Source organism: Neovison vison, chromosome 7 (assembly GCF_020171115.1).
Source record: "Neovison vison isolate M4711 chromosome 7, ASM_NN_V1, whole genome shotgun sequence".
NCBI lineage: Eukaryota > Metazoa > Chordata > Mammalia > Carnivora > Mustelidae > Neogale > Neogale vison.
Window position 1 is genome coordinate 130,807,911 of NC_058097.1, and position 27,121 is coordinate 130,835,031.

General features: G+C 43.9%; 1 protein-coding gene across 1 annotated transcript in view; it reads right to left on the bottom strand.

Annotated features, from left to right (window-relative positions):
- The window catches only part of PIWIL4 (piwi like RNA-mediated gene silencing 4), a 44,650-nt gene extending 21,594 nt beyond the window's left edge, over nucleotides 1-23,056 (bottom strand). The window contains exons 1-9 of the mRNA XM_044260699.1: nucleotides 22,946-23,056; nucleotides 21,683-21,767; nucleotides 18,758-18,883; nucleotides 16,478-16,692; nucleotides 11,144-11,265; nucleotides 9,491-9,571; nucleotides 7,992-8,189; nucleotides 6,194-6,305; nucleotides 1,799-1,922 (exon numbers count right to left, since the gene is read on the bottom strand). Of these exons, the coding sequence (XP_044116634.1) occupies nucleotides 1,799-1,922; nucleotides 6,194-6,305; nucleotides 7,992-8,189; nucleotides 9,491-9,571; nucleotides 11,144-11,265; nucleotides 16,478-16,692; nucleotides 18,758-18,883; nucleotides 21,683-21,767; nucleotides 22,946-23,056 (1,174 nt within the window). The remainder of the gene's footprint in view (nucleotides 1-1,798; nucleotides 1,923-6,193; nucleotides 6,306-7,991; nucleotides 8,190-9,490; nucleotides 9,572-11,143; nucleotides 11,266-16,477; nucleotides 16,693-18,757; nucleotides 18,884-21,682; nucleotides 21,768-22,945) is intronic.
- Between the last annotated feature and the right edge of the window lie 4,065 nt (nucleotides 23,057-27,121).

A 27,121-nucleotide genomic window follows, 5' to 3' on the forward strand; every position in this document is an offset into this window, starting at 1 on the left:
GAGGGGAGTTGCGGGGGTGGGGGTGAGCGAGGTGAAGGGGACTAAGAGCCCACCCATCGGGATGAGCACTGAGGAATGTACAGAATTGCTGAACCACCATATTGTACACCTGAAACTAATACAACACTGTACAGTAACTGCACGGGAATTAAAAAGATAAATAAATTTTAAAAAAGAATATTCAGGCACAGGGACAGCTAACGCAAAGGCAGTGAGGTAAGAGTACACGCGGTATTACCATTGGTAAACTAGTCTGGATTAGAAAACTTTGACCTTGAGAGTTTATCTCTTGTTAAGTTACTAGCAGCTCTAGAGTCTGTCCCAAATAAAGTAATTTGGACCGGTTCTTTGACTACTCCCTTTTAGCTCACTCTAATTAGATAACACCACTGTAAAGTTTTCTGGTTCTGGTTTCAATTAACTCCCTTGAATCCTTTCGCTCATTCTGAGATGAGAAGGATCATAAAAAAGAAATTAAGATCTGAAGTTGAACAGGTAAAAGTTTAAATCCCAAATTCTGAGGTGCCTGGGTGGCTTAGGCTGTTACCGTCTACCTTCAGCTCAGGTTGTGACGCGGCAGTCCAGAGTTCAAGCCCCACTTCAGGCTCCCTGCTCAGCAGAGAGTCGGCTTCTCCCTCTCCCTCTGCCCCTCCTCCCATTCAGGTCTCTCTCTCCTGCTCACTCTCCCTCTCCTTTTGCCTCTCCCCCTGCTCCTTCTCTCTCGCCCACTTACTCTCTCTTTCAAATAAATAAATAAAATCTTATTAAAAATCTTAAATTCTGCCTATTAAAAGACATGGGACTAAGAGCAAGCTGCAAGCTTCGGCTCCCTTGACTATTAAATGGGGGCAATAAGAATTATACCTAAATCACAGAGATGTCCATAAAGATTACATGGAAGTTAAATAGAATAGTGTGTCTCAAAGTAATAATAATAATTGGGGAAGTAAGAAACTTTGGGAGCTGAAGGAGAGGTCTATGACCTTGATGGTGATGATGGTTTTTTAAGTGTGCAGTTAACTCAAACTCATCCACTGGTATTCATTAAATATGTACAGCTTGTACCTGATTTTTTTTTCTTTACTAAGTACACTCCACACCCAGTGTGGAGCGTGGAGCCCAACATGGGGCTCAAACTCACAACCCCGAGAACATGACCTGAGCCAGTATCAAGTCGCTTCACCCTGAATGAGCCATCCAGGTGCCCCTAAATATGTAGAGCTTTGGTCATGTCAATCATTACCTCAACTAAGCGGTCTAAAATACATAAATAAAAAAGTAAAGACTGCACATAAAAAAAGAGAGGCTGGGGCCTGGGTGGCTCAGTGGGTTAAAGCCTCTGCCTTTGGCTCAGGTCATGATCTCAGGGACCTGGGATCGAGCCCGGCATCGGGCTCTCTGCGCAGCGGGGAGTCTGCTTCCTCCCTCTCTCTCTGCCTGCCTCTCTGCCTACTTGTGATCTCTGTCTGTCAAATAAATAAATAAAATCTTTAAAAAAAAAAAAGAGAGAGAGAGAGGCTTAGTTTCAGGAAAATCTCTGGGGGCCTATTTTATGTTGAAGTAACAAAGGGAATACATGAGCTAAGGAAAACATACAACTCTTCCTATGCCAAGCAATTCCCAAAGCGCTCTCTATCTTCCCACTTTGTCCAACACACATGGCTTCATGGGTCCACCCTGCACAGGTCAGATGAACGCTCCAGTCCCCGAGAGCTGGGGGAGGTCCCGCCTTCTGCCGAGTATGTCTGAAGCCTGGGAGCACGAGCCTGACTGACAGACTGTAAAGCATAAAGGTTACCTGTTAGAAAGCAGAGCTCGGGGATCAGGTGGGCCACCCGGGCCTCAGTGCTGTCATTTCTCTTGCTTTTCAGCAGACTCACAAGCACTGGCTGGTTTAGGTCAGATATAGTAATATCATATTGCTACAGAGTGCGAGATGAAGGAGGGAAAAGTTACTATGAAACACTGGAAAATGAGCATCCTCACTTAAAACCAACAAGCTCATCCCAAAATGAACAGATGAGCCAATCTTTTTAATAAAGACACCAAAAAGTCCCCACCAATCCTTATGGTTCCCCCACTCATTTCTATTTCCTGCCAAGGACTCATCTTTTCCTTTCTCAGGGTCTGTTTTATGATTTTAATTATTAGCCTTTATAATGCAACACTTTAAAAAAAGAAAAAAGATTTGTTCATTGTTTCATCCAGAGTCCAAATCGTCTCCAGCCACCTCCACACATTAACAGGCCCCCCTGGAGCTGAGTCAGTGTCATTATTTCCACCACTGATGACCAGCGCAGCAGCTGCTCCGGGCATAACCAGTGTGCTCATTCGGAAAATATCTACACACAGATTGGAGGCGACGGTTACATAACTCAGACTCCAGAGATCCCCCAAAAGCAGGACGGTCCCTGATTTCCAGGACTGCCTGACGTTAGTAGGGAAGCAGCTCTAAAGTTTGACGAATGGAAATCTGATCCCTGGCTTGTCGTCTTCATTGAACTGGGACACTGAGGAAGTTCTCACCTTTCCACAGGTACGAAATGGGGTGGGGGGGCAGTTGCTCAGAGGCATCTGCCGTAAACCACCAAGCACGCTGTCTGGTTTATGAGTCCTCCGCAATGGTCCACCCCATCCCTCCCCCTTTCCCTGCCTAAGCTGGAATTTCAAACATTCTCACCTGGCCAAAAGTTCATTTCCTTTCCAACGGCAAAGGTCCCAATTAACACTCCAGTATAGCTCACTCAACACTAATGACAGAACAACTGGAATTATAATTTACAAAATGTCTGGGCACTGTGTGATGCTGACATCAATAATTACAATTAAGGAAGTGAGAAACAAGAGTTTCCCTATTCAATAAGTACTTCTAGTCATTAAAATGAAAAACAATTTGGGAAATTGCAGTTTGAAGGGCTAATTGTCACTAATGCTCCAGATAAAAAGCTTGAGGAAGTCTTCGTAGAAGGAGAATTTTTATATGCGATGTCTTTAATTCAGTACATAGCTCATGTTTGTGATGTGCCAGGAGCTGCCGTGGACACAAGTATGAGAGGCACAGCCCCTACCTTACACCCAACTACACATCCACAAAGCAAAGAAAATGAGAAGCACCAATAAGGATATGCTAAGCACTTGCATTTTTCCTCATTTAATCTTAACAACACACCTACGAGTCAGACACTATCACCATCCCCTCCACAGATGAGGAAACCTACAAGAAATTAAACAATTTTCCCAAGGTCCCATAACTGGAAATTAGCACAGCCAGCATTTATCCCATAAGATTTGGCAACCTCTGTGTGTTATACCATTTAGTACTAGGTGCCTGGGGCGGGAGGTGGGGGTGGGGTATGGTGGTGGCAGTGAAACAATTTAAGGCTGATAAGGCTTCATGAAGGAGGCAGAATCCAACAGAACACCTTGAAGAAAATACAGGAGTACGAGGAGTCCCAGGCAGCAAAGCTGGGACATGTTCCAGGAAGAGGGTATTGTATTTATCTGTGACATGGCCAAGAATTCTGCCCCTTAACCTGTGGCATAGAGTAAACCTTACTCTCTCCCTTGCCCTAATTGTCTTAGCATTTGAAAATGCTTTTCACGAGATAAAACAGGGAAATATAAAGGCTAATATCAAGAAGACCACTGTGAGAGCTGGTTACATAGCAATTTTAGTGTTCCTTCCCTGAGACAGAGAGGAAAACATTCTAGAATTGGCACAATTCCTTTCTTTTTCTCCCTAATTACAATAAATATGCAGTAAACCACAATTCATTACAAAGACAGTGAGTGGGATTTTACCACGATTCCCTTCTCAGAATATCACAGATCCTAAAAATACCTCTGTTCAAGGAACACACTTACTCAGGCAAGAAAAACCTCAAATGTTCAACAAACTTGGTGTTTAATAAACAAACACTTATGGAGCATATCATGCACAAGACGCTTTGGTAAGCACTATTCATCTCGGGTTAGCCAAACGCCATCCCTGTTCTACAAGGAAGACATTCTAGAAGCAATGTGTGTTGCGTGGAACAAATGCTCAGAGAACGGCTAGCTCTCCTGTGGCTGTGACAGGAAGTGGGGTCAGAGAGGGCTTCACTGATGAGGCGACAGCTGACTTCGAAGCTAGGGTTTTAGCTGGTGCTGAAAGGGAAAAGCGCAGCGTGGATTTGTGCGGACGTCTAGCGAACATGAGCAAAGGCTGAGAAATGCTTAGCAGCCGCGAGTGGATGCAGGGACGGCAGCATGGGGTGCCTGGTGGCAAGGTGGGGAGCCGTGAAGCTGAAAGATGAGAGGAGATGAAAGGGTGTGACGCTAGAGAGGAAGAAGGGGAGGCTGGGAAAAGAGGGGCAGGGTCTCCTCCACGTGTCCCGAGCTCGCCACATGCAGGTACCGGGCTGAGAGGTCTGTAGACACGCTCACCTCACTCCGTGCTCATACCGCACCACGAAGGCAGATCAATGGCTCCCCTTTACATAGGACACTCCAAGTTCAGTGTTTTGCTCAAGGTCACGGGGCAAAGCCGGGACTACCTCACTCCACAGTCAATGCACTTAACCACCTTCCTGGGCAGTATTTCAGGAGGATCTCTCTGGTGGCAGTGAGGATGGTGGGTCACAGTGAAGATGGCTGGGGCAGGGACACCTTAAAGGGGTGACCCAAATCCCCCAGATGGGAATCTGTGAGGTGTCCTGCATTCCCGTAGGAATGCAGGGGTGGGGGGCCGGGTTCCAGGGAGAATCCAAGTGCAGAGGGGGAAGGGTTCATGTCGGTGACGAGTGAAAGAGCAGGTGAGGGTAAGAAGAGGAAGGCAGCAAGGGGCTGAATTCCCAAGGAGAAGTGGGAGTGGGGAAGACACGCATTCAGCACGCGTGATGCTATTCTGAGATCCCTGTGGGTCATCCATGCAAACGTGGTCTGAAACTGGAGATGAGTCTGTAATTTGAGAATGAGGGCAAGGAAAAGGTAGTCCATTTGCGAGGTCTCAAGATAAGAAGATCAGATCCCTCAGGAGGGAGCTAGGGTGGGTAACCGCATTTAACACGTGGGGAAAAGAAAGGGGAAACAGCTAAGGAGGCTGAGACAAGAACAAAACCTGGGGGAGAGGGGTGAGCCCCCCAGTCAAGGAAGGGAACAGCTCCAGGCAGGGCTCGCTGGTGTCAAGGGCCACCAAAAGCCCTTCAGAATAAGAACGGCAGCTGAATTTGACCTTCAGAGAGCTATTTCCATAGCAGCAGAGCAAATGCCAGACTACCGAGGTTTCAGGGAGGAAGAACAGGAGAGGTGCTTGCAGCGAGTGAAGATGACCTTCCAAAGGAATCAGCTAAAGAGAGAAAAAAAAAACCTTGGCTTAAAGGTGTAGAAAGGAAGAGTTCATGCTATGTGTTTGTTGTTTCCGAAAACATCTGTGAGATTTTGGAGACTGAAATATGATTATATGTCAAAGAGAAGGAGCCTCTGGAAGGAACTGTGGATGGAAGCTGGGGCAAAGGTCATGGAGAAGGCGCTGAATCCAGCTCCTGAAGGAGTCGACTCCATCAGCAAATGTCAGTGTACCTGCTCCGTGCAAGGTGCTGGGCTAGCCCTGGGTATCCGGAAATAGAGAGCTCCAAGTTCAGGAGGGAAGAGAGACTGTTCACATCCTGCCCATCACAATGTGATGCCGCTAAATGCAGAAAGGGACCCCTGGGGAGAGCACCAGGAGGTCGCTAAGAGCGGACAGCTGAGCCCAGGAGGGAAGAGTGGTGCGAAGGGGAGTAACTGACAGAAGGAACCTCAAACAAAGGGGAAACACGGCAGAACACACAAAGGAAGCAAAGTGGTGAGAGAGGAGGCTCAGGAAAGGGAGCGCCAGATCATAATGGGCACTAAGGGGCACTGCCGGGGAGTTCAGATCCAGCGCCTGAGGCACTAGAGAGCCACAGAAATATTTTAAGCCAAGAAGTGATATTATCAGCTATGCTTTGAAGGGAAATGCCCCAGGCTACAGGAGGAAGGGCAACAGGAGACAGGAGGAAGGTCTGAGCCAAGCCAGGGAAGGTGGGGATGGAGGGGAAGGGACAAGTCGAAGAATGGTGTCAGAAACAGACTCAGCCTGACGGTTCGGGAGACTTGTTTGATTGGGAAAGGACTAGGGAGACTTCTCTGAGCTAAGAGGAAGGGAGATAAGAGTAGAGTAAAAAAATCCAACCTGTTTATAGTAATCCACGTAGGTGACCTCAGTGCCGTCCTTCTTCCGAAAGGTGTGTGTGGGCTTCACCGACCAGTCAATGTCATCGATGCGATAGGTTTTGTTATTGTATCTGGGAAATGCAAGGAATCTTTCAACGTTTTCCCCAAATCATGCAAGACAAAGTGGCTATTTCACTACAGTTATAATTCAAAGTATTAGACTCCTAACTTTCAGAAATTACAATAGTAATACACGAATAGTCTTTTTTTTTCCCCCTAATGATCAGCTTTTATCTGAGAAGAGCATTCATTAACTCTTCAGAATACAGGAAAACCTCCATATTTCAACAAAACTGGTGAGAAAGTCATTAGACCACAATCTTTCTCACTGAGAGACACTCTAACATCACTATAAATTATTCCTAGAAGTTCAAAGGCTGAAGCATTGCTCAAAACTTTCCCATCAGCTTCTGGTGTCATTCAATTTTTTAGCTCCCAGATAGCTGTTCTGATAAAAAGCACCCAAACAGGGTAGGCTGGGTGGCTCAATCGGGTAAGGGTCCACCTCTTGATCTCGGCTCAGGTCATGATCTCAGGGTCCTAGGATCGAGCCCCACATCAGGATCTGCGCTCAGTGGAGAGTCTGCTTGGGGATTCTCTCTCTCCATGTCCCTTTCCCCCACCCTGCCGCACTTCAGTTCTTTCTCTCTTAAATGAATAAATCAATCTAGAAAGAAAGAAAGAAAAGAAAAGGAATGAAAAGAAAGAAAAGAAAGATACCCAAAAAAGGCTGATGAACCATGCAACCCAAGTACCCCACTCAATCTCCCATCTAGGCCTGGCTCTTAGTGGAACTGCCAAGGAGATTGGTTAAAATCCTTCCAAGCTCTCTCTCCTCTGCAGCTCTGTGTGGCATGTAGTGTCTTCACATGCTGCCCCAGCCCTGGGGCAGAAACCTCCTTGTCAGGTTTCTCTTGGGCTCTTGGTACTTTGCAAGGTTACTTTGCAACAGTGTGATGCACTAATTCGCGATGATCATGACAGGAGGCTAGGAGGACAGGAGGCTAATTCAACCAGTCCTACCTCCCAGCTGTATACCCCAGAAAAACAACATTAAGTGGCAATTCCAAGCCAGATTGGGAGAAGGCTAGCATGTCCTCTAAAAGAATGATCTGCGGACTAACAGCAGTACACGGTGACTTTCTGGTACTCAGGAATTAACCTAATTTGTGTTTAATTCAGTTCAATTTGCACTGTGGGCAAATTATATGTAGAAGAGTCTAGGGACTGGAAAGGTCTCAGCCTTAAAGATCTCATACTCTCCCAGATAAGAGGGGCTGTGGACCTAATGTTCTCTCCTGGTGATGTGATGAAACAAAATAAAGTGGCTGTGAAGAGCCGGCTGTAAGCAGCGTGCCACCGGGCACAGCACAGGGGAGGGAACGGGGTATTTTAATGGAGTGGCCGGATGAAGGCTGCAGAAAAGCAGTACTGTTGGAGCTGCGTTTTGTCAAGGAGAAACTTGAAAGTCAAAATTCAGGGTTGAAAATCCAGGCAGAGCTACTGAAGCAGCCAAATGCAAACTACCGGGGGTGGGGGAGGGGTGCAGCAAGTGGTAACGCAGGACCCTGTCCTATGGCAGAGGCTCCCCGAAGGCTGCTCCAGAAGTCCCAACCCCAGTCAACCCAGCACAGCCACATCTACACAGGTGGGTAAACTGAACAGATCTCAGGACGCAGCCCTGATGCTATTCCTGTTCCCAGAAGGCAGAAAGAATGCAATCCCTAGGGAAAAGCTTTCTGAATGCAGGCTTTTACCTTGTGAGGACAATGAGCCCAAGCAGCTGTTTTTCACACATCTGGGTAAAGCAGGACATACCAGTTTCCTGGCAGATGCCAGCCATGAATTCTAGAACAGTCTCATTCCGGAGTACTTTATAACTCACGTCAGCAGTAAACAGGAGCCTGCTTTCAAACTGTGACACAGAAATAGCAAACCCAGGCCAAAGGGACAACCTTCAAGTAAATAAATATAGAAAAATACGTATTTGAAATGTCATATCATGAAACAACCATTTTTAAATGCTGATTTTACATTCCAACTTTCTAGATTTTATGAAACTACTTTTCTTCAGTCTGATTCCTTCTAGTTGCTGATTAAAACATTAGCTATTTCTAGCTGGAGTGCCTTTTGAACATACATTTATGAGAATTACATGCCACCGAGGAGGAGGAATTTACCTTGGCACTACTGACATTTTGGACTGGATCTGTTCTATCCCAGAATGAAAACCTCTGGGTTCAGAAAAGCACACAGACTCGATGGCCTAGAGAGTGTTGAGACCTCATGAGAGTAAGCAATCACCTAGATGGTATCACGTACAAGGACACAAGGGACACTGTAGCAGAGGCTGTGGCTCCCGTCCATATTTAGGGCTATGACGGACCGAAGTCCTGCCTAAGGAAAACTTAACAAAAATGACATGAAAGAAAGAGCAAATATTTTTTTAAGAACTGCTTCAGTTTATTTTGTGGACTTCCTTCACGGTGCTCCTGAGCCAGCCTTCAGGACAAACATATGTCCTGTGCCAACTCCAGCTCACAAGAGCTTCTTGTCCACGGCAGGGGACATGTGACAAGAACGGACAGGATGCTTTACACAGACCGCTGTGCCACACTGACTTACCATACGGAAACCCAACCATGTCCCCCCTACCTGGCACAAGGCGAAACAGCCTGCCCCCTCGTTTTCTACCTTTCCCACTCCTGCCTGCGTTTACATATCTGTCTTTGGGTTACCAACTGCCTCTCTGTCTTTAGCTTGACCGCATATCTGGGAGAGCTAACAACCCACTCTAGACACAGCTGATGACCTAACCTGAAATACCTCCTTCCCATTTAGAGCGGAAATTCCAGTTTCATGTAGCTGACTTGTTTGTCTGACCTCTGCTTACCCAATGTCAACCACACTGGCTGTGCTAACTAACTTCCTGTCGGCAAGAAAACGGCTTCAACGACATGGTGTGTCACCATCCTGCTTACTCTGCCTTCATTATTACTTGTCACACGCAGAAAACGCAGTTTCTGGATTCCTTCTAGGATCGATGATAATGATCTAGCACGCTAATAGAAGAAAACGGGCTGCTAGCTTCACACTGACGTTCTCCATTCTATAAAAAACTTGAAAATTTTAAAAATCCTTATTTTTCATAACACACAGTCTCTCACAGGAGGGCATAATGTGTAATATTGCATCGTAAATTACGTTCTTCACATTATAACAATTTCAGGGTAACAGAAAATATAAATAAACGTACTTGTGCTGGGGAATTTCCACGGGCTCAGAAGGCTTATAGAAGTTCCGTCCAATTTGGTACATGGCCAACTTTTTTAAGATCCTGCAAGTATACATTTTTTTTTTTTAATCTCTGGTCAACATCAGTTAGTAACAGTACAATTCTAAGTTTGTCCCCACGCTGAATATATGATAAAAATATGTCAGAACTATAGAGCTCTCATTCTTCTGGCACTGGAGGGTTTAGATGCTAAATATACCTATGAGTGTGTATATATAAGAACTATGACTTCTTTCTATTTGAGAATGATAACTGAAATTATTTTTGTCTGTTTCCACTTAACTGCAATGATAAATATGTGGTCACAATATGACTGTGGTTGTAACATTCTCGTTAGCATGGAGGGGATAAGGCAAGCCATGTTTGAGGGTTTTCTGGCCTCTTCCCTGTTTTGAGATGGGAGGCTGTTTCTTTTTTTTTTTTTTTTTAAGATTTTATTTATTTATTTGACAGAGAGATCACAAGCAGGCAGAGAGGCAGGCAGAGAGAGAAGGGGAAGCAGGCTCCCTTGCTGAGCAGACAGCCGGATGCAGGGTTCTATCCCAGGACTCTGAGATCATGACCTAAGCGGAAGGAAGAGGCTTAACCCACTGAGCCACCCAGGCGCCCCTGGGAGGCTGTTTCTAATGAGGCTACATAGCATTGCTGCCTCCAGCCACTAAGCCTGGCCACCTCTGGAACAGGACACGTCACCGATCTGAGGCTGCCCATTGCATGGGGGAAGTGTAAGCCTTTCAGGTCAGGAAACAGGTTACAACTGCAGGATTTGGGCTATGAAATGTCATTGAGCCTCAGCCTCCAACACTGAATACCATCCAAAGCTATTTAGCAAGACGTCTGACTAGAATTAAGAAATAACATATCTGGTGGTGGGGGTGGATTCCTTTTGTGTATCCCACCCAGCAAAACCCAAACTCTCTGTCCAGAGGCCATTATTAAGCAAAGCACTGGCTCCGAAGTTTTTGAACATATCACCTTGCTGGTCCAACCAGGAGTGTGGAAAATACTGGTTTACAAGTCTCTGTGTTCCCACTTGTCATCCAGGAAATGTGCTAAAAATGAGAATTTCGGGCCCCACTCTTGAAATTCTCTTTACTAGGTCGAGTGAGGGGCCAAGAAATCCACATTTCATGGAGATCCACCCAACAACCCCCGAGATGACCCCCAAAAGGCAAATGACCCTCACATCACTTAGAAGGGCACTGGACAGTGATGTCACAACCCTCCTTCTGCCCCAGGGGTTCGCATGGCAGGGGGCTGAGGGGGAAGGGAGAGCAGAGAGCAGCGGGTGATGTTGGAGAATAACAGATCTTTCATGACAAACCCAGACATCCCTGATTTTTCAGCCTGGGTGGGAGGGCCGGAGAGGGTTCAGAAAAAGAAGGGAGAGAAAAGGCAGTCCCACCCCACCCTACCCCACTCCAGCCCTGCCACCTCTGAGACCCCACAGCCCTTGAGCTCGTTGTCCCAACTCAGCACTGGATGACGAGGCGGCAGCCAGTGAGAGGCTGCGAGGGACCGCGGGGCCCATCACCGCACAGCTACAGGAAAGCACGAGACTTGTACCAAATGGCATCGCTAGCCTCAACTAAAGTGCTGTGGGAGGCGCCTCACTTTCGGAAGATGATGCTGAAGACCTGGGTGCACACGGGGGAACTTGCCGGCAGCTCCCCTGTCAGAGTGAGAGTCATCCGCACAGTGTCGCCTCTGGAAGTTTCACTGGACAGTTCGGTGACCTGGGAAAAGAGGTACTTAATGTGCACGCTAGGTCACCCTCAAGTGTGAAGAATCAGAGACAACACAGCCGTCACAATTTAATATGTATTAACAAACAGAACTGCAGGTGTTAGCATGTAATAATCAGAACTGCAGGTGTTAGCATGTAATAATCAGAACTGCAGGTGTTAGCTTGTAATAATCTAATCACACTGCACTTGCAGGGTTTTCCTAGCTTGCTAATCCTAAAAAAGCAACACTTCTCTCTCCTTTCTTTTTTGTTTTTTTTTTTAAGGATTTTATTTATTAATTTGAGAGAGCAAGAGAGCGAGCACAAGCAGGGGGAATGGCAGGCAGAGGCAGAGGGAGAAGCAGGCTCCCTGCTGAGCAGGGAGCCCCACCCAGGGCTGGATTCAAGAACTCTGGGATCAAGACCTGAGCCCAAGGCAGTCAACTGAGCCACCCAGGCATCCCTCTCCTAACTTCTTTTCTTTTTTTTTTTTTTAAGATTTTATTTATTTATTTGACAGAGAGATCACAAGTAGGCAGAGAGGCAGGCAGAGAGAGAGGAGGAAGCAGGCTCCCCGCTGAGCAGAGAGCCTGATGCGGGACTCGATCCCAGGACCCTGAGATCATGACCTGAGCCAAAGGCAGCAGCTTAACCCACTGAGCCACCCAGGCGCCCCACCTCTCTAACTTCTTAATGGAGAATCAAAATCAGACTTAGGATACAGAGACTTGATCCAAAGATAAAGTGTTTCTTGACCTCATTTAGCTGAGGTAGGGGAGCAGGTCACAAGTTACTTCGAGAGTCTGATAAAAGTTATAGGCATTATCCCTTGAAAACTGCACATATGTATATACCACAATGATGTACCCATTTTCAGGTGGTTCACTGACACCCAGAAGCCTATTAGTGGACTGTCCAGCCCACCCTGGGTTCATGGATTCCAGAGGCCTCTCAAAAGTTTATTCATAAACAGAAAAGCAGAGGGGCACCGAAGTGGCTCAGTTGGTTCAGCAACTGACTCTTTTTTTTTAAAGACTTTACTTATTTATTTGGCAGAGAGAGATCACAAACAGGCGGAGAGGCAGGCAGAGAGAGAGAGAAGGAAGCAGGCTCCCGGCTGAGCAGAGAGCCCGATGTGGGGCTCGATGCGGGGCTCGATCCCAGGACCCTGGGATCATGACCTGAGCTGAAGGCAGCGGCTTAACCCACTGAGCCACCCAGGCGCCCCAGCAACTGACTCTTAATTTTGACTCAGGTCATGATCCCAGGGTCCTGGGAAGGAGCCCCAAGTCGGACTCCATGCTCAGTGGGGAGTCCTCTTGAGGAATCTTTCACCTCTCCCTCTGCCCTTCGCCCCACTTGCACACGGGGGGGGGGACATTCTCTGTGTGTCAAGTACATAAAATAAATCCTTTATTAAAAAACAGAAATGCAGAAAAGAAAGGTAAGGACAGGGAATTTGTAAGAGGGTAAGTAAACATGGGGAAGAAATCAGCAGACATTAAAACACACAGGGAATCTACTAACTTTTGAAAGGTCTAGAGAAATTTGTATGTTTCTTATAATCGGAAACAGTGTTCTAACAATAGAACAATTGCATGAACAGGTTTCTATACCAGCTACCCAACGAAATACAAAGTTTGCCAGACCAGACAGGACTTGGTACAGGCTTTTGGAATAAAAGAGTGATCAAATCAGACAATAAAAATCAACGACCAAGGACTTTTTAGGAAGGTAAGGAATCAGAAGAGGCCAATTCATTAGCCAGTATTTTATCTCTACTTTCTGTAGCTACAGTGTACTCGTAATCGCTTTCAGGCTGAACCAGAAATGTAGGGCAGGAATGGCTCATTGCATGGACACAGACAGACGGGTCCTTCCACGGGGGGTGAAGTATTCCACTAAGGTGATTTCTTACTCATCTTGTGAGAAGTCGGAGGTAGGAGAGCTGTAGAAGAGCTCATCAACACCTGGGAGAAGTCTAGCAGGCAAAAGAGGTGAGATGCTTTCAAACTGCTGTGGGGATTTCAGGACAAAGGCTTCAGACACCAAAGGACATTGGGCTGAGGGGCAGGCAGGCAGGTGGCAGCAGAGGTCTCCCCTCACACTGCCCTCCAGGAACTGCATGCCTAAGAGCCATCTAAGCAAACTGTCGGTGCTCCCTGCACCTCCCCCCACCCAGACACCAACTGCTCTTGGGTTCCTGTGTTCTTGCCCACGCCCTCCAGGCTTCCTGTCCCAGGCTGCGTCAGAGTGTGCTTTCACTTCTCAACCCAGCAGCCACCTCATGCTCGTCTGGTTGGCAGGACTTAGCACGTCTACACCAACAACGTCTTTCATCTGTTTCCGCTGCTCCAGTTACTTACCACAGGGCTTAGGAGGACATGATTGGGAATTGGACAAACCCACGTCCTCCGCCTCCTGCAGCCCGTGTGACACAGAGCAAGCCACTTCAATTCCTTAAGACCTTTCCCCATCTTTAAAATAGGAGGAAGTCTCGCCTAAGTCCCAGTGTTGTGAAGATTAAATGGGATAATTCACTGATCTCATCTTTATCCCACAGCACACGCACGCAGGAAGGTTAAATAAATTGCAGGGCTTTGTCCCTTGATTCAAGCCCCTTTGACTCCTGCCCAGATGACTCCAGTGGCTCTTTATTAATCTTTCCATTTTCCCCTGTCAACCATCCAGCAGGATGTGATCAGAGTAAATGTAACCTAGCAGAGATCTCATGGAAACACTCTCTCTGAGGCTTCAGTGCTCTGTGGAGGACGGTCCCTATCCCCCAGCAGGACATTTAAGATTCTCCCTACCTTTGGAGCTACAACTTCATTCCTTCCTAGCTAAACCTGAACAATCAGAAGTTTCTAAAATATGCCCCTCCCCCCCCAGCCTTCTATCACTGCACCTTTGCTCCTCCCCTTCCTCTTGTCTGGGGATCCCTCCTCTCCCCGTCATCCCCTTCACTGACCCAAATCCCGACCGAGGAGCCAGTATCAGCTCCCACTGAAGTATCCTGCTGGTCAGGATCTTGCCTTTGGTCAAGCTCTGTAGGAAGACCTTTGACAAGATACTTAACCTCTAAGGCTGGAGAGGTGTTGAGAGGATTAAGTGAGAGCCTGGAAGAGAAACGTAATCTTGAACCATATTCGTTTGTAAATAACCTTGCACTGTAGGAAATAACTTTCCTACTAAGTGGAAATGATTTGACGCAAGCCATGTTTTATCTGTCGTTGTTTCCTCAATGATGCCAGCACCTTGAAATCACACCGCAGGCTCTCTGTAAGGGCAGAATGAATGCTAGGCGTGGCAGCTAGATGTGACCAGTGAAAGCAGGCCACATGGTGGCCACAGATCCACAGATGGGGTCTGCAAGACAGCGGAAGGCCAGGAAGCAGCCGACTAGGACTTCTAGAACCGCACACTGGGGGGCTGTGATGAATGCATGAGTGCAGGGTCTCTCTCAACAAAAACAGGGATCCTACAATGTGTGCAGAAGACGGACGGGAATGCAGGATTAAGTCTGAGTCACTGTGAAGACCAGAATAAAAAGGTGAGCACAGTAACATGTTTGTTGTGACACTATTTCTGTTCTTTCTATCTCACCATCACTGGGTAGGCAGGCCATAGGGTGATAAGATATAAGACAATACTTTTTTGTTAAAACCTGGAAAATAAAGTCAACAACCCTGATTTGTGTCACAACTTTTCTTTTTAATATTTATTTATTTATTTGAGAGAGAGGGAACGCACAGAAAAAGAGGCAGGTTCTCTGCTGAGCAGGGGCTCGATCCAGGCACTCTGGGATCATGACCTGAGCCAAAGGCAGTCACTTAACTCACTGAGCCATCCAAGTGACCCATGATCTAACCGTGTTTTTACTCACCTGCCTCTTCATTAGATACTATGCCTAAGGTGCATACTACATGCTCATTTTGAATGAGAAACAAATAATATGTTTATTCTGAGCATCTGTAGAGTAAAATTTCTCCATTTTGGTTAGATACAATCGAAGAAAGCTGGACCACTCATGGTGAGTGTGGGGGGGGTATAATATTAACATATTTAATTCACTGTTACTACAGATGTATCAACAAGAACAAGATAATCCTTAATGATAACAATACACTCGAAATACAGCATTTAAGTACAAGAGGCACCATACTAGCATGCTATCGATGTCTGGTCATAGGACAAAACCCTGAAGGATCAATAAGGACTTACGATGAATTAAAATGTTTCTAAATTTATAGATCCAGATTTTCCAAGCCTCTGAATTTTAAGCCTATGGTATGATTTTTTAATTCCATATACAGAGAAAATAATCACTCAAGCAGCTCGTATAAATCTTAGACTCTCATAAAAAGATAAAGGCCCCAAGAGTGCTCAAGAACGCATTTCTTGAGGAAATTCACAGAGATTTATATGGAGTCTAGAAATTTAAATTTATGCCTTGGTACCATCCTGTCCAAAATGTTGAACTAAAGGATTAAGGTTTCTCAGGGATAGAAACATAAAGTTTTAATTCGATGCTCTACTTTAATTTTTTATAAAGACACTGGTTCTTTTTTCCTTGTAGTCATTTAAAAGTGCCTTAGGACATATATGATAAAAGCATCAAAAACAGTATATTTTAGGACTGAAAATGCTGAACATACAAAAACATGGATAAAGGAATATGAATCATGCGACCGCCGTAACCAGTGATCACACCATTAAAAAAATCCTTAGAATTGATATCAATAACTCATATTTCGTATGATCAAAGAAATGACAGCTTTCAAATTAGAGATTGATATAAAATTATTTAGACACACAGGTACAACTGTGCAGGAGCAAAAGAACAAATTTAAGGCTCTGAAGCCATAGGCTAAATGGTGTTTGTTGAAGTCTTGCCTGTTTTGGGAAAAGTTTAAAAAGGAGGCCCATTTCAAGGACACTTTGCAAAAAAAAAAAAAAAAAAAAAAATCGCAGTTTTAGGCAGTGTTTGTAATACAGCTCTTATTTTTTAAATGCCACATCATCAGCTTCTTAATTAAGAAATCAATTACTGATGAGATCTTAATTAGGAAGTCTTTTTGCTCTCAGGCATGGGACCAGAACAGAGTAAAGGAGTGAGACACTCATTCCAACTGTAATGACAATCGACTAACCTCTTAACTATACTCGGGTGAGTGTAAGTATATTCATGTGTGTAGGTGTAAAAAGTAACCATACTATACCTTTGCTTCCAGCTTTTGTGAGAGGAAAAGGACGACGCCATCAAATGCTTTTGCTTTGTTGGAAAGTACCTTATGACTGTAAAGCAAAGCAATTCTCAGCCTTCTAGATTCTATATCTGGAACATAGGCCACATGATACTGGTAGAGCTGCCAGTCCAGGGGCAGATCTAAACTAAAGAGATTTGTGACCAGTTTCACAGGTACTCCACTGGAACCTGAGAAGACAAATAAAAAACATCTTTTTTTCACGAAAATAAAATCACACCTTGTTAATATTAATTATACCATTTAAGATTTTTACTCACCTGTGCATTGTTGTTGCTGTAAAGCAAGGATTCTGGTTCAGTGACACAAGACAAGCTTTCATAACCTACAGCCCAGTAAACTTATGGAATCCTACACACACACATTCAGGAATTAAGAAGGGATCATGTGATCATGTGTAAAGCAGGCCTCATAAGAACCTAAGAGAAGATACTGACATTCTTTTTTTTTTTTTTTAAGATTTTATTTATTTATTTGACAGACAGAGATCACAAGTAGGCAGAGAGGCAGGCAGAGAGAGAGAGGAGGAAGCAGGCTCCCTGCTGAGCAGAGAGCCTGATGCGGGACTCGATCCCAGGCCCCTGAGATCATGACCTGAGCCGAAGGCAGCAGCTTAACCCACTGAGCCACTCAGGCGCCCAGATACTGACATTCTTGTCGTAGGATTTCTTCCAGAGCCTGCCTTCCAGCTCTGCGTCTGTGCAACGCAAATTGGCTCAAGCAGTATTTTTAGATGCTGCTCTGAAATTATGTTGCTCTTAGATTATAAAGACACTGTCCAGTTCTTACCATGAGCACAACCCCCAACCCCCTGGAAATCAAGACAATCAAAAGTTACTCATCCTTCTGACAATACTGAAATAGTTCAATCAGGGAAAAGTGGAAGGCCCTTTTGAGGGGAGAACGGGGGAAGGAAAGAAATTATCTTTTATGCATAATACATCTTTTATGCATGAAAACAGACAAGGCCTCTGGGCTTCTTTTCTGCAGACATGGGTAAGCGTCCAGAAATTCCAGCCCTTCAGAATTTTTTATTCACCTCTTCAAAGTGTATCAGACACATTCAGAGATGGCCTCATTATATTGGTTGTTCAGTGCTCAAGATGGCATCAGATCCCTCTAGGACAGAATCTAGGAGGGCACAAGACTTCTCCTTGTAGGGAATCATCCACTGTTTGTCTTATAGAAAGGAATTCTATTAGATGGGCGCTATTTTGCTTCCTTTCATGAAGGAAGTGGAAACATGAGCTCCCAAGGTGGTAAAGAAAAAGAGCATCATGTGTGCATTGGTATTTCCTCAGTTTCTATGTATGGTAGATATCTGTTAGGAGCAAGTGATTCTTACGCTATTTTAATTAAAGAAAAGCTTTCTTTTGTTCTCCTGTAGCTTGGGAAAAGGTAGTATATTTTAGCTACTCATATTCATGGACAAAGAGAAGTCATCCTAGAATGTCAGATCTGGCAAGACCCTTGGATATTACCTACACCACTGTTTATACACTGTAATTATGACCCATTAGAGCTGAAGTTATGACAACATATGACATGACCCAACACATCTTATGAAATGACTAGAATGCAACAGAATTGACCAGAGTGCCTTGTACATAGTAAGGGCAAGCATTTTTCATGAAACTTGGCTCCCATTTTTTGTGGTACTGTGTGTATGCTAGATAACAATGTATCTACTCCTTAATTTTTTGCATGGTTGTAAAAAGCTTGAAGAAAACTGATCTGCATCAGGGAGTCTTTCCCAACTTTTGGGAGGGTGTCACAAAGCCTTTCAAGAATCTATTGAAAACACCTAACTTCCTGAAGATGCATAGGCCCATAATTCTGGGTGTAATTTCAGGGGTGACTTTGAAAAATGGTTAAAAATTCCAAAAACTGACTAGATCTTTCTTTTTACAACTGAAGTACAGAGACATTATTGTTTCCCATAGGAAAACTGTTGGAAAAGAAACAGAGCCTATCCTTCAACCCCTACGCCAAGTGTAAGGAGAAAATCTTTTCAAAGAGTGACATGCTTAGGGGAAATATTCTTACCTCTATTAATAAAGGAGAGAATTAAGGCTAAAACAACTAGTGTCTAAATAATGCTTTAAATATAACAGACATTCAATAAATGTTTTTTAAGTCAATATATAAACTCGTTTATTTTAGATCTAGAAATTAAAATTCCTTAAGCATGATTTGGTAACATTTAAAAAGTAAGTAAACACGATTACTCCGTACCTCTTTTGCAATCTCTCACATGGGCCAATTTCTCTCTGGTACAGACACTCAGGTCCTTGAAGTCCCGTCTGATTTTCCCACCTCTTTCAGTGAAAGTACATCCAGCATCACCAGAAGATACAACATCTTGACCTAAAATGTGAAGAGAATGCCATGACATCTCATGTTTCATTCTAGTGATGCTGTTTACAACTACTATGTCAAAACTGAGTCTCTAACCGAAGCTCAGATTTTTGTGGCTTTAATGAAAACCAACCCACGCTGCTGAAAATAATCGTGACTATTTAGAAGTTTTCAGCCTAAAACCTGAAAACCGTAAAGGAAGCGTGATATGTGTTGTTAGAAAGAACATACCACAAGTTAACTCTACCTCATAATGTTTATGTCTAGTCTGATTCTCCTCTTTGTTAAGGAGAAAAAGGCCCATCCCCTATGCCCTCCTCCACACACAGGTATGGAGGGCGGCTGTCCCCTCTTCAGCTCTTGCATAACCCCCTGAACACTGAGAGATAAAGACTGTCCACACCAACTTCTTTACGCACTGGGGCTGAATCTGCTACGTCTCTCAGTCATGAGAAGAGAACTCCAAGAACACTGCTGTCAGTTTCTGTGCTAGTTCATTCCTTCGAAAATGAAAGCCAGCATTTCACCTTGGGGCACGTTACTTACTGTTAGGTTCTGGCAAATGTGAAAGGAAAATCTGTTTCCAAATGAACATTTTCTCTTTAAACAAGTATAGAGATGTTGTTTGTTGAGGTATGATGTGGCACGTTGAAGATAATGTGAAAATAGGAAAGTACAGAGTATTACTACAAAGCAAGGGTAGTAGTAGTATTACTACGAAGTAATAGTATGACCAATCTCTAGGACTCTGACCACCCTTTAATACAGCCACCGCAACCCCCTCAAATGACATTATCGCTGGCTCAAAACCGCGGCTCATACCGTTTCTGTGGAGTCTGAGTCTCCCAGGAAAATCACATTTATTTAATTTTTAAAAAGGTTTAAAAATTATTCGTACTATATTATCCATATCATTCACTGCTCTTGATTTCAAAATGTTAGGTGGTTTATAAAAAATCAATCTACCATAAGATGGTAGTTACCAGAGGGTGCCTGGTGGCTCAGTTATTAAGCATCTGCTTCCAGCTTAGGCCATGATCCCAAGATCCTGGGATTGAGCACCACATCAGGCTCCCTGCTCAGTGGAGAGCCTGCTTCTCCCTATCCCTCTGCCCCTCCCACTGCTCGTGCTCTCTCTAGCTGGCTCTCTCTCAAATAAATAAATAAAATCTTAAAAAAAAGAGAGAGAGAGAGAGATGGTAGCTGCCAGGGGTTCGAGGGAGGACAGAATGGGGAGTTAATTTTTAATGAGTACCGGGTTTCAGTTTTGTAAGATCAAAAAAAGTCCTAGAGGCGCCTGGGTGGCTCAGTGGGTTAAGCCACTGCCTTTGGCTCGGGTCATGATCTCAGGATCCTGGGATCGAGTCCTGCATCGGGCTCTCTGCTCAGCAGGGAGCCTGCTTCCCCCTCTCTCTCTGCCTGCCTCTCTGCCTACTTGTGATCTCTCTCTGCCAAATAAATAAATAAAATCTTTTAAAAAAGTCCTAGAGATGATGGTGGTGATGACTGCACAATGATGTGAGTGTTCTTAATGCCAAGGAGTATGCAACTGAAAACGGCTAAAATGCAAAATTTTACATTATGTATATTTTGCCACAATTTTTAAAAATAATCAAATAAAAAATTCTATGTCTGAGCCTTGCTAGTCACAAGAATGTTCATCAGGCGTGGAAAGGAAGTACCAAGAGCAGCTGGGCAGTGGATGGCACGACCTGATAACCCCCAGGACAGGTGTTCTGTGCGACCAAGTGCACTTCCTAGAGCTCAGAGCACACAGGCTACTTGCGGGAGCTAGAAAATCCCTAGTGAATAGACAGCCGAGAAGCAGATGATGGTGGAGGGACTGATGATCAGGAGTCTGGGAGACCCTAAGTGCTTAGAACTAACATCACATAACTTCATAGTCCGAGCAAGGGAGGCAGCTAACAGGTTTCAGCCATGGCTACTGGGTGAATTATGTGTTCCCCAAATTTACTTGTTGAAGATCTAAATCCTCATATCTCAGAATGTGACTGTATTTGAGACAGAGTTTTTAGTAAGGTAATTAAGCTAAAATAATGTCATTAGCATGAGCCCTAATGCAATATGACTGTGTCCTTTTAAGAAGAGGTAAAGTCACAGACAAATACAGAAGGAAGACCATGTGAAGACACAGGGAGAAGACAGCCCTCTACGAGCCCTAGAGAGAGGCCTCAGAAGAAACCAACTCTGCGGACACCTTAATCTTGGACTTCGAGCCTTCAGAATTATGAAACACCACACTTCTATCATTTAAGCCCCCAAGTCTATAGCACTTTGTCATGGCAGCCCTAGCAAACTAGGGTATGGGGCATACCACCCCACACCGTGATAGCGGCAACTTGCGGTAGCCCGTGGACAAGTACCCTGAGTCCCAGTCTGGATTTGCAGTGAAGACGGCTACCATCAAATGGTGGGAAAAAAGAAGAGAATATAGCAGCTGGGGTGGTAGATTTCTACCATCCCTTCAGGATGGGGCACGGACACTTCTGTGTCATAAAGAACTTCTGAACATTTTTCAGAATTATTCAATGAACAGAAAAAAACAGAAGACTGGATTCCTGGCACCTGTGGATGCCCAAGTGCCAAGGAGCATCAGGAAATTCAGTGGCAGACTGTGTCTTGGGATCCCAAAGAAACCGAACACACACAGGGGATCCTCTGAGAAGAGGTAAATGGGATGCCAGAGAAGTGAGCCTGCTGTGGTAAAGCCTAGCAATCACTCCAGTTCCATTCAGATGGGATGGGATGGGATGGGGTACAGGGGAGGGCAGATCAAACTGCACTTACAACTCTGGGACTTCCTGCTTGTTCCCACGAAGCTACTGGTAGAAGATGCTTCATTGTTGCCAGTATCAACAGATGTAGGCTAAAATGGGGTGGGGGGAGCAGAGAAAAGCTTGGTTAGATTTAAGATGTTAAGTCATAAACCAAAAGGTTATCACAAAATAAGAAGTGTATCATGTCCTACGTCTTCAATAACTAATGTTAACGAATGTCAGCTAATGCTAACTAATGTCCCTAAAATGCTAGAGAAGATGAGAAGACACTGTTCGTTCTAGAAAAAAAAGGATAAAGACCAGCTATAGTGTTCCCCATTTATCAAACTTTGGTTTTGACTGTGAGCCAAATAGGAGGTAGAAAGAGGCAGAGCTGGGATTCTCAAGCGCAGAGAGCTCATCAGAGGGCAGGTGGTGGAGATGAACACGGACCTCATGCTTCCACTCCCTCCCACAATGGGGCTCCAATGTAAACACACTTATAGCAAGAAAACAAATTGAGCCCAGAGGACCTGGACACCAGCTCAGGTGATGACTCTTTTGAATAAATGGGTCCCAAATTTGTTTATGAAATAGGCCAAGGGAACCATTGATATTTCCTCTTTTCACAGTAACTACTTCTGTTCACTCAATAAGTATATGTTGGCCTGCTAAGAAAGGCACGAAGTCAAGGGAAAACAATGACATGAAAGTGAAGGCACAACGAGCACACTTGAGAATTCTGGTCTAAAAGACTGCTCCAAATACTAGTAGGTCCACGTAACATCCGTCAAAAGTTGCTGATTCACCGGCCAGTTTAATCTAATCTTGCCTAAATGTAACCAAGAGCCCGATCCACGCCGGTTGGTCAAGAAACAGCGACTGAATCTAAACCACATCTGTGTCTGAGATTACTTATGCAGGCGTAGGAATTAGACAAATCATATTAGCTCATATGCCCTACAATGGTACAACAGTTTTTACCAAGAGACTTAAAACTGAGTTAAGTAATTAAACTCTCAGAAAGCAGAAGGAATGAGGCACTTGCCTCCAATCTTCAGTACTCTTCACTGGCCAAAAATATCTACATGACTCTCTTACCGGGATAAGCACCCCACCCCCCGGGAAGGGAAAAATATGAGAAACCCTGGAAGGACCCGAAGTCCAGCGGGAAGATACCCCACTCCTTCCCAGCAGAGCTGAGGAGGTAAAAGCAGAGGAAGGCGGTGTGCATGAAGGCCACCGAGGAGGAGAGCGCGAGGCCCTGTTGGACACGAGTCCTACACACCGATGGTGATGACGACCGTGACCGCGATGGCGGGGCACGGGTGCGACCGGCTTCCGCCGCGCTGGGGCTGCGGGCCATGCCTCTGGCCCTCACGCGGGCGCGGCCACTCATGTTCCCACCGAGCGCAGGGGTACCCTCCAGGCAGCAAGGTCTCAAGAAGAGTATTTTCCCCTCCGACTCCGAGGGCAGGAGACACGGCGGAGGCCCACGCGTGGGTGGAGGGGCCCGCACTGCCTGCTGCGATCCCGCCTGCTCCGGGGAGCACGTGACCGGGGGCGGGGCGGAGCCCCGACTTCCCTTGACTCGCCATCCCCCACCCCCTCCAAATTTGGCATCTTCCAACACACTGGGTTTTGCCCACGCTATGCCTGGAAGGTTGCATCAGACTCACTTTACTCCGGTGGTCTTCTCTGCTCACTAGTGTGGCCAAGCACCTTTTCTGTGCGTAATACCTGCAGAGCTTTCCATTCTCTGAACTGTTACTTCTGTTTCTATTTTAAGAATTGGGTTTCTCGTGTTTTTCTTTTGATTTGCAAGAAATTTTATCTTTTTTTTTTTTTTTAACATCGTAAATATCTACTCCCAATCTATCCCCTGTCATTTTTTAACTAGGAAGTCCTTTATCTAACCCAAATCCTTCATTTTGGTGTTGTCAAACCTACCTGGCTTGTACTTTGGGGGTCTTTTCAAAAGAACGTTTACCCGGCCCTAAGTTTACAAGGACATTATATGATATTTTATTTTATTGACTTTATAAATTCATTTTTCACATATTATCTTTTATCTTTCAGGAGTATATAAACTCGAGTTTAGAATATGTTTTCCTCTTCTCAGACAAGAAAAGATAGTTATGAGCCCCGGTAACTGTGTCCACACATGAAAAGGGCTGCTGGTAAGAACAGTGTGTTGACTGAGGCATTCAAATCATATTAGCACCTTCACAGGTATGGGCAAGGGTGAGGAATTCACTTCACAAGCCCCTACAGAGTGAGGTTCTTTAAAGATTCTATTTATTTATTTTATTTTAAAGAGAGAGAGAGCAGGGAGAAGGACAGAGGGAGGAGGGAGAAAATTTCAAGCTGACTCCACAATGACTTCAGAGCCTAACTCTGGGTTCAATCTCATAATCCTGAGATCATGACCCGAGCTGAAACTAAGAGTTGGTCACTTAACTAAGCCACCCAGGTACCCCCAGAGTGAGGGTTTTTAAACCCTGTAGCAGTTTTTCAATAATTGTACAGATGCTCTGATTCTCTTTCTCTCAAAAGGCCAAGCCTAATTCCCTCCCATTAAGCATGGGCTTCTCTTAGTGACTTTCTTCTAACAAATAGAATGTGACTGAGATGATGGTTGTGTCTTCTGTGAGTAGGTCATGGAAGATACACTGTAGCTTCCCCTTGCTCTGTCTTTCTTAAACCACTTACTCTGGGGGCTGTCAGCAGCCATAGCCTGAGGACACTCAAGCAACCTTAGAAGGAGATTTTTAGGGTGAGAAACCGGAGGCCTCATGTCAGCAACCAGCACAACTTGCCAGAAAAATGAATCTCATCAAACTTCTCGTCAGAAACCAAGCAAGCTAGAAGACAAAAGCGTCACAGTTTCTGAAGTGTTCAAATAAGAAAAACAGCAACTCAGAATTCTAAAGCCAGCAAATATACCTTCAAAATGAGGGTGCAATAAAGGCTTTCTCAGAGAAACAGAATTCAGAGCCAGCGGATCCATACAATAAAAAATGTAAAAGGAAATTCTTTAAGCTAAAGAAGTATGAGAGTGTAGAGAAACTTGGATCTATATAAAGACATGAAGAGTGCAGCAATAAATAAATGTAAAATAAAATCTTTTTTTTACATTTTTACTTTCTCTAAAAGATAACAATCCAAAGCCAAAAATAGTAGCAATGTGTTGTTCCATATATATATATATAGTTACATATAGCATGTGTAAAAATAAAATGTATGCCAATAGCCAAGGACAGGATGACTTGGGAATACATTATTATAAGGTAACACTATTCAGGAAGCACTATAACAGTATTTGAAGGTAGACTTTAATTAGTTATTGATATATTAATAAACCTTAGGGTATTCAATAAAGAATTATAAGGACAATTATAAATACATAATAAGTCAATTATGGAGGTAAAATAGGATCCTAAAAAATGTTTAATTAACCTGAGAAGGCAAAAAAAAACCCATGGAATAGAAAACACCTAGCCATATGGTAGATTTTGATCCAACCTTATCAATAATTATACTAAATATAAGTGGTCTAAATGTGACAATTAAAAGGCAAGCTATATGCTGTCTACAAAAAGCCTGTTTTAAATATCACACATAGGTTAAAAGAATGGAAAAAAGATATGCCATGTGAATCCTAACTAAAAGAAAAATGGAGTACCTGTACTACTATCTGTTATGGGTGAATCAAGTCCCCTATATTCATATGTTGACATCTTAGTCCTAAGTACCTTAGAATGTGATCTGATTTAAAGATTAGCTCTTTATGGAAGTAATCATGGTAAGGCGAGGTCATTGTGGTAGGGCCTACTCCAGTATGACTGGGGTCCTTGTAAAAAGGGAAAAGTTAAAAGAGACACATAAAGAGAAAGATGATGTGGAGAGACAGAAGGAGAAGGTGGGTATCTACAAGCCAACAAGAGATCCTGGATCAGATTTTTCCCTTACAGCCCTTAGAAGGAACCAACCCCTGCCCACACCTTGACTTTGGACTTCTATCCTTCAGAGCTGTGGTACTTTATTACAGTAGCCCTAGCAAACTTGTATACTGTTAGACAGAGTAGACTTTGAAAAAAAGAATATTATCAGGGATGAAAAGGGAAAACTTAAAATGACATTAAGAACATTCAACAACAACAGAATGTAGTTCTTTTCAAGTGTATCTGGGACATTAACCAAGAGGACCATATGCTGAGCTATAAAACAAACTTTAAAGGATTAAAAAAATAGAAATCATACAACATATATTCTGTGACCAATGTAAGACTCAATTAGAAAATGAAAACTGAAATATTTCCCAAAGATTTCATGTATTTAGAAATTTTATACACACTTGTAAATAATCCCTGGGTCAAAGAAGAAGTTTCAAAAGAATCTCTTTTTAATGATCTTATTTATTTATTTGAGAGAAAGAGAGTGTGCATGAGTCAGGGGGAGGGCAGAAGCAGACTCCCCACTGAGCAGGGAGCCTGATGTGGGGCTCCATCTCAGGACCCTGAGATCATGACTTGAGCTGAAAGCAGATGCTTAACCGAATGAGCCACCCAGATGCCTCAAGAATTTTTAAATTAGGACCAACTTAAACATATGCAAATTTGGGGGATATAGCTAAAGGAGTGTTTAGAGAAAAATTCATAGCATTAAACACTTTTTTAAAAGAGAAAGTTATCAAATCAGTAGTCTAAAAACTTCCATCTTAGGAATCTAGAAAAAGAACAAAGTACACTGAAAGCAAGAAGAAAGGGAATAATGAGGATGAAAGCAGAAATAGACACACAAATACAATAAATGGGTATTTGTCAAATTTTAAAGGCAACTCAATGAAGAAAGGATCATTTTTTCAACGAATGGTGCTGGAATGATTTGTTATTTGCAAACAAGGGAAAATCTACCCATACCTCACACTTTGTATAAAAATTAATTCAAAATGAATGTAGACTCAAATGTAAAATGTGCAACTATGAAACTGCCAGAAATTAGGTATAAAAGAAAGTATTTATGATCTTTGATTAGACAAAGCTCTTATATGCACTACAAAAAGTACTATCTATGTAAGAACAAAATGATTTGACTTTAACAAAACTATACACTTGCTCTGGGTAAGGTGCGGTAAGGACAATGAAAAGGATATACTTGTAAGTCACATTCTGATAAGGACTTTTTCCCAGAAGATATACAAAATTCTCAATATTGAACAGTGAGAAAAACAATTTTTAAAATGGGCTACGATGCTTGGGTGGCTCAGTGGGTTCAGCATCTGCCTTTGGCTCAAGTCTTGATCCCAGCGTCTAGGATCGAGTCTCACATCAGGCTCTTTGCTCAGGGAAGAGCCTGCTTCTGCCTCTGCCCCTCCTCCCCACTCATGCGCTCTCTCTGACAAATAAATAATCTTTAAATTGATTAATTAACTAATTAAACATGCAATTAATTAATTAATTAA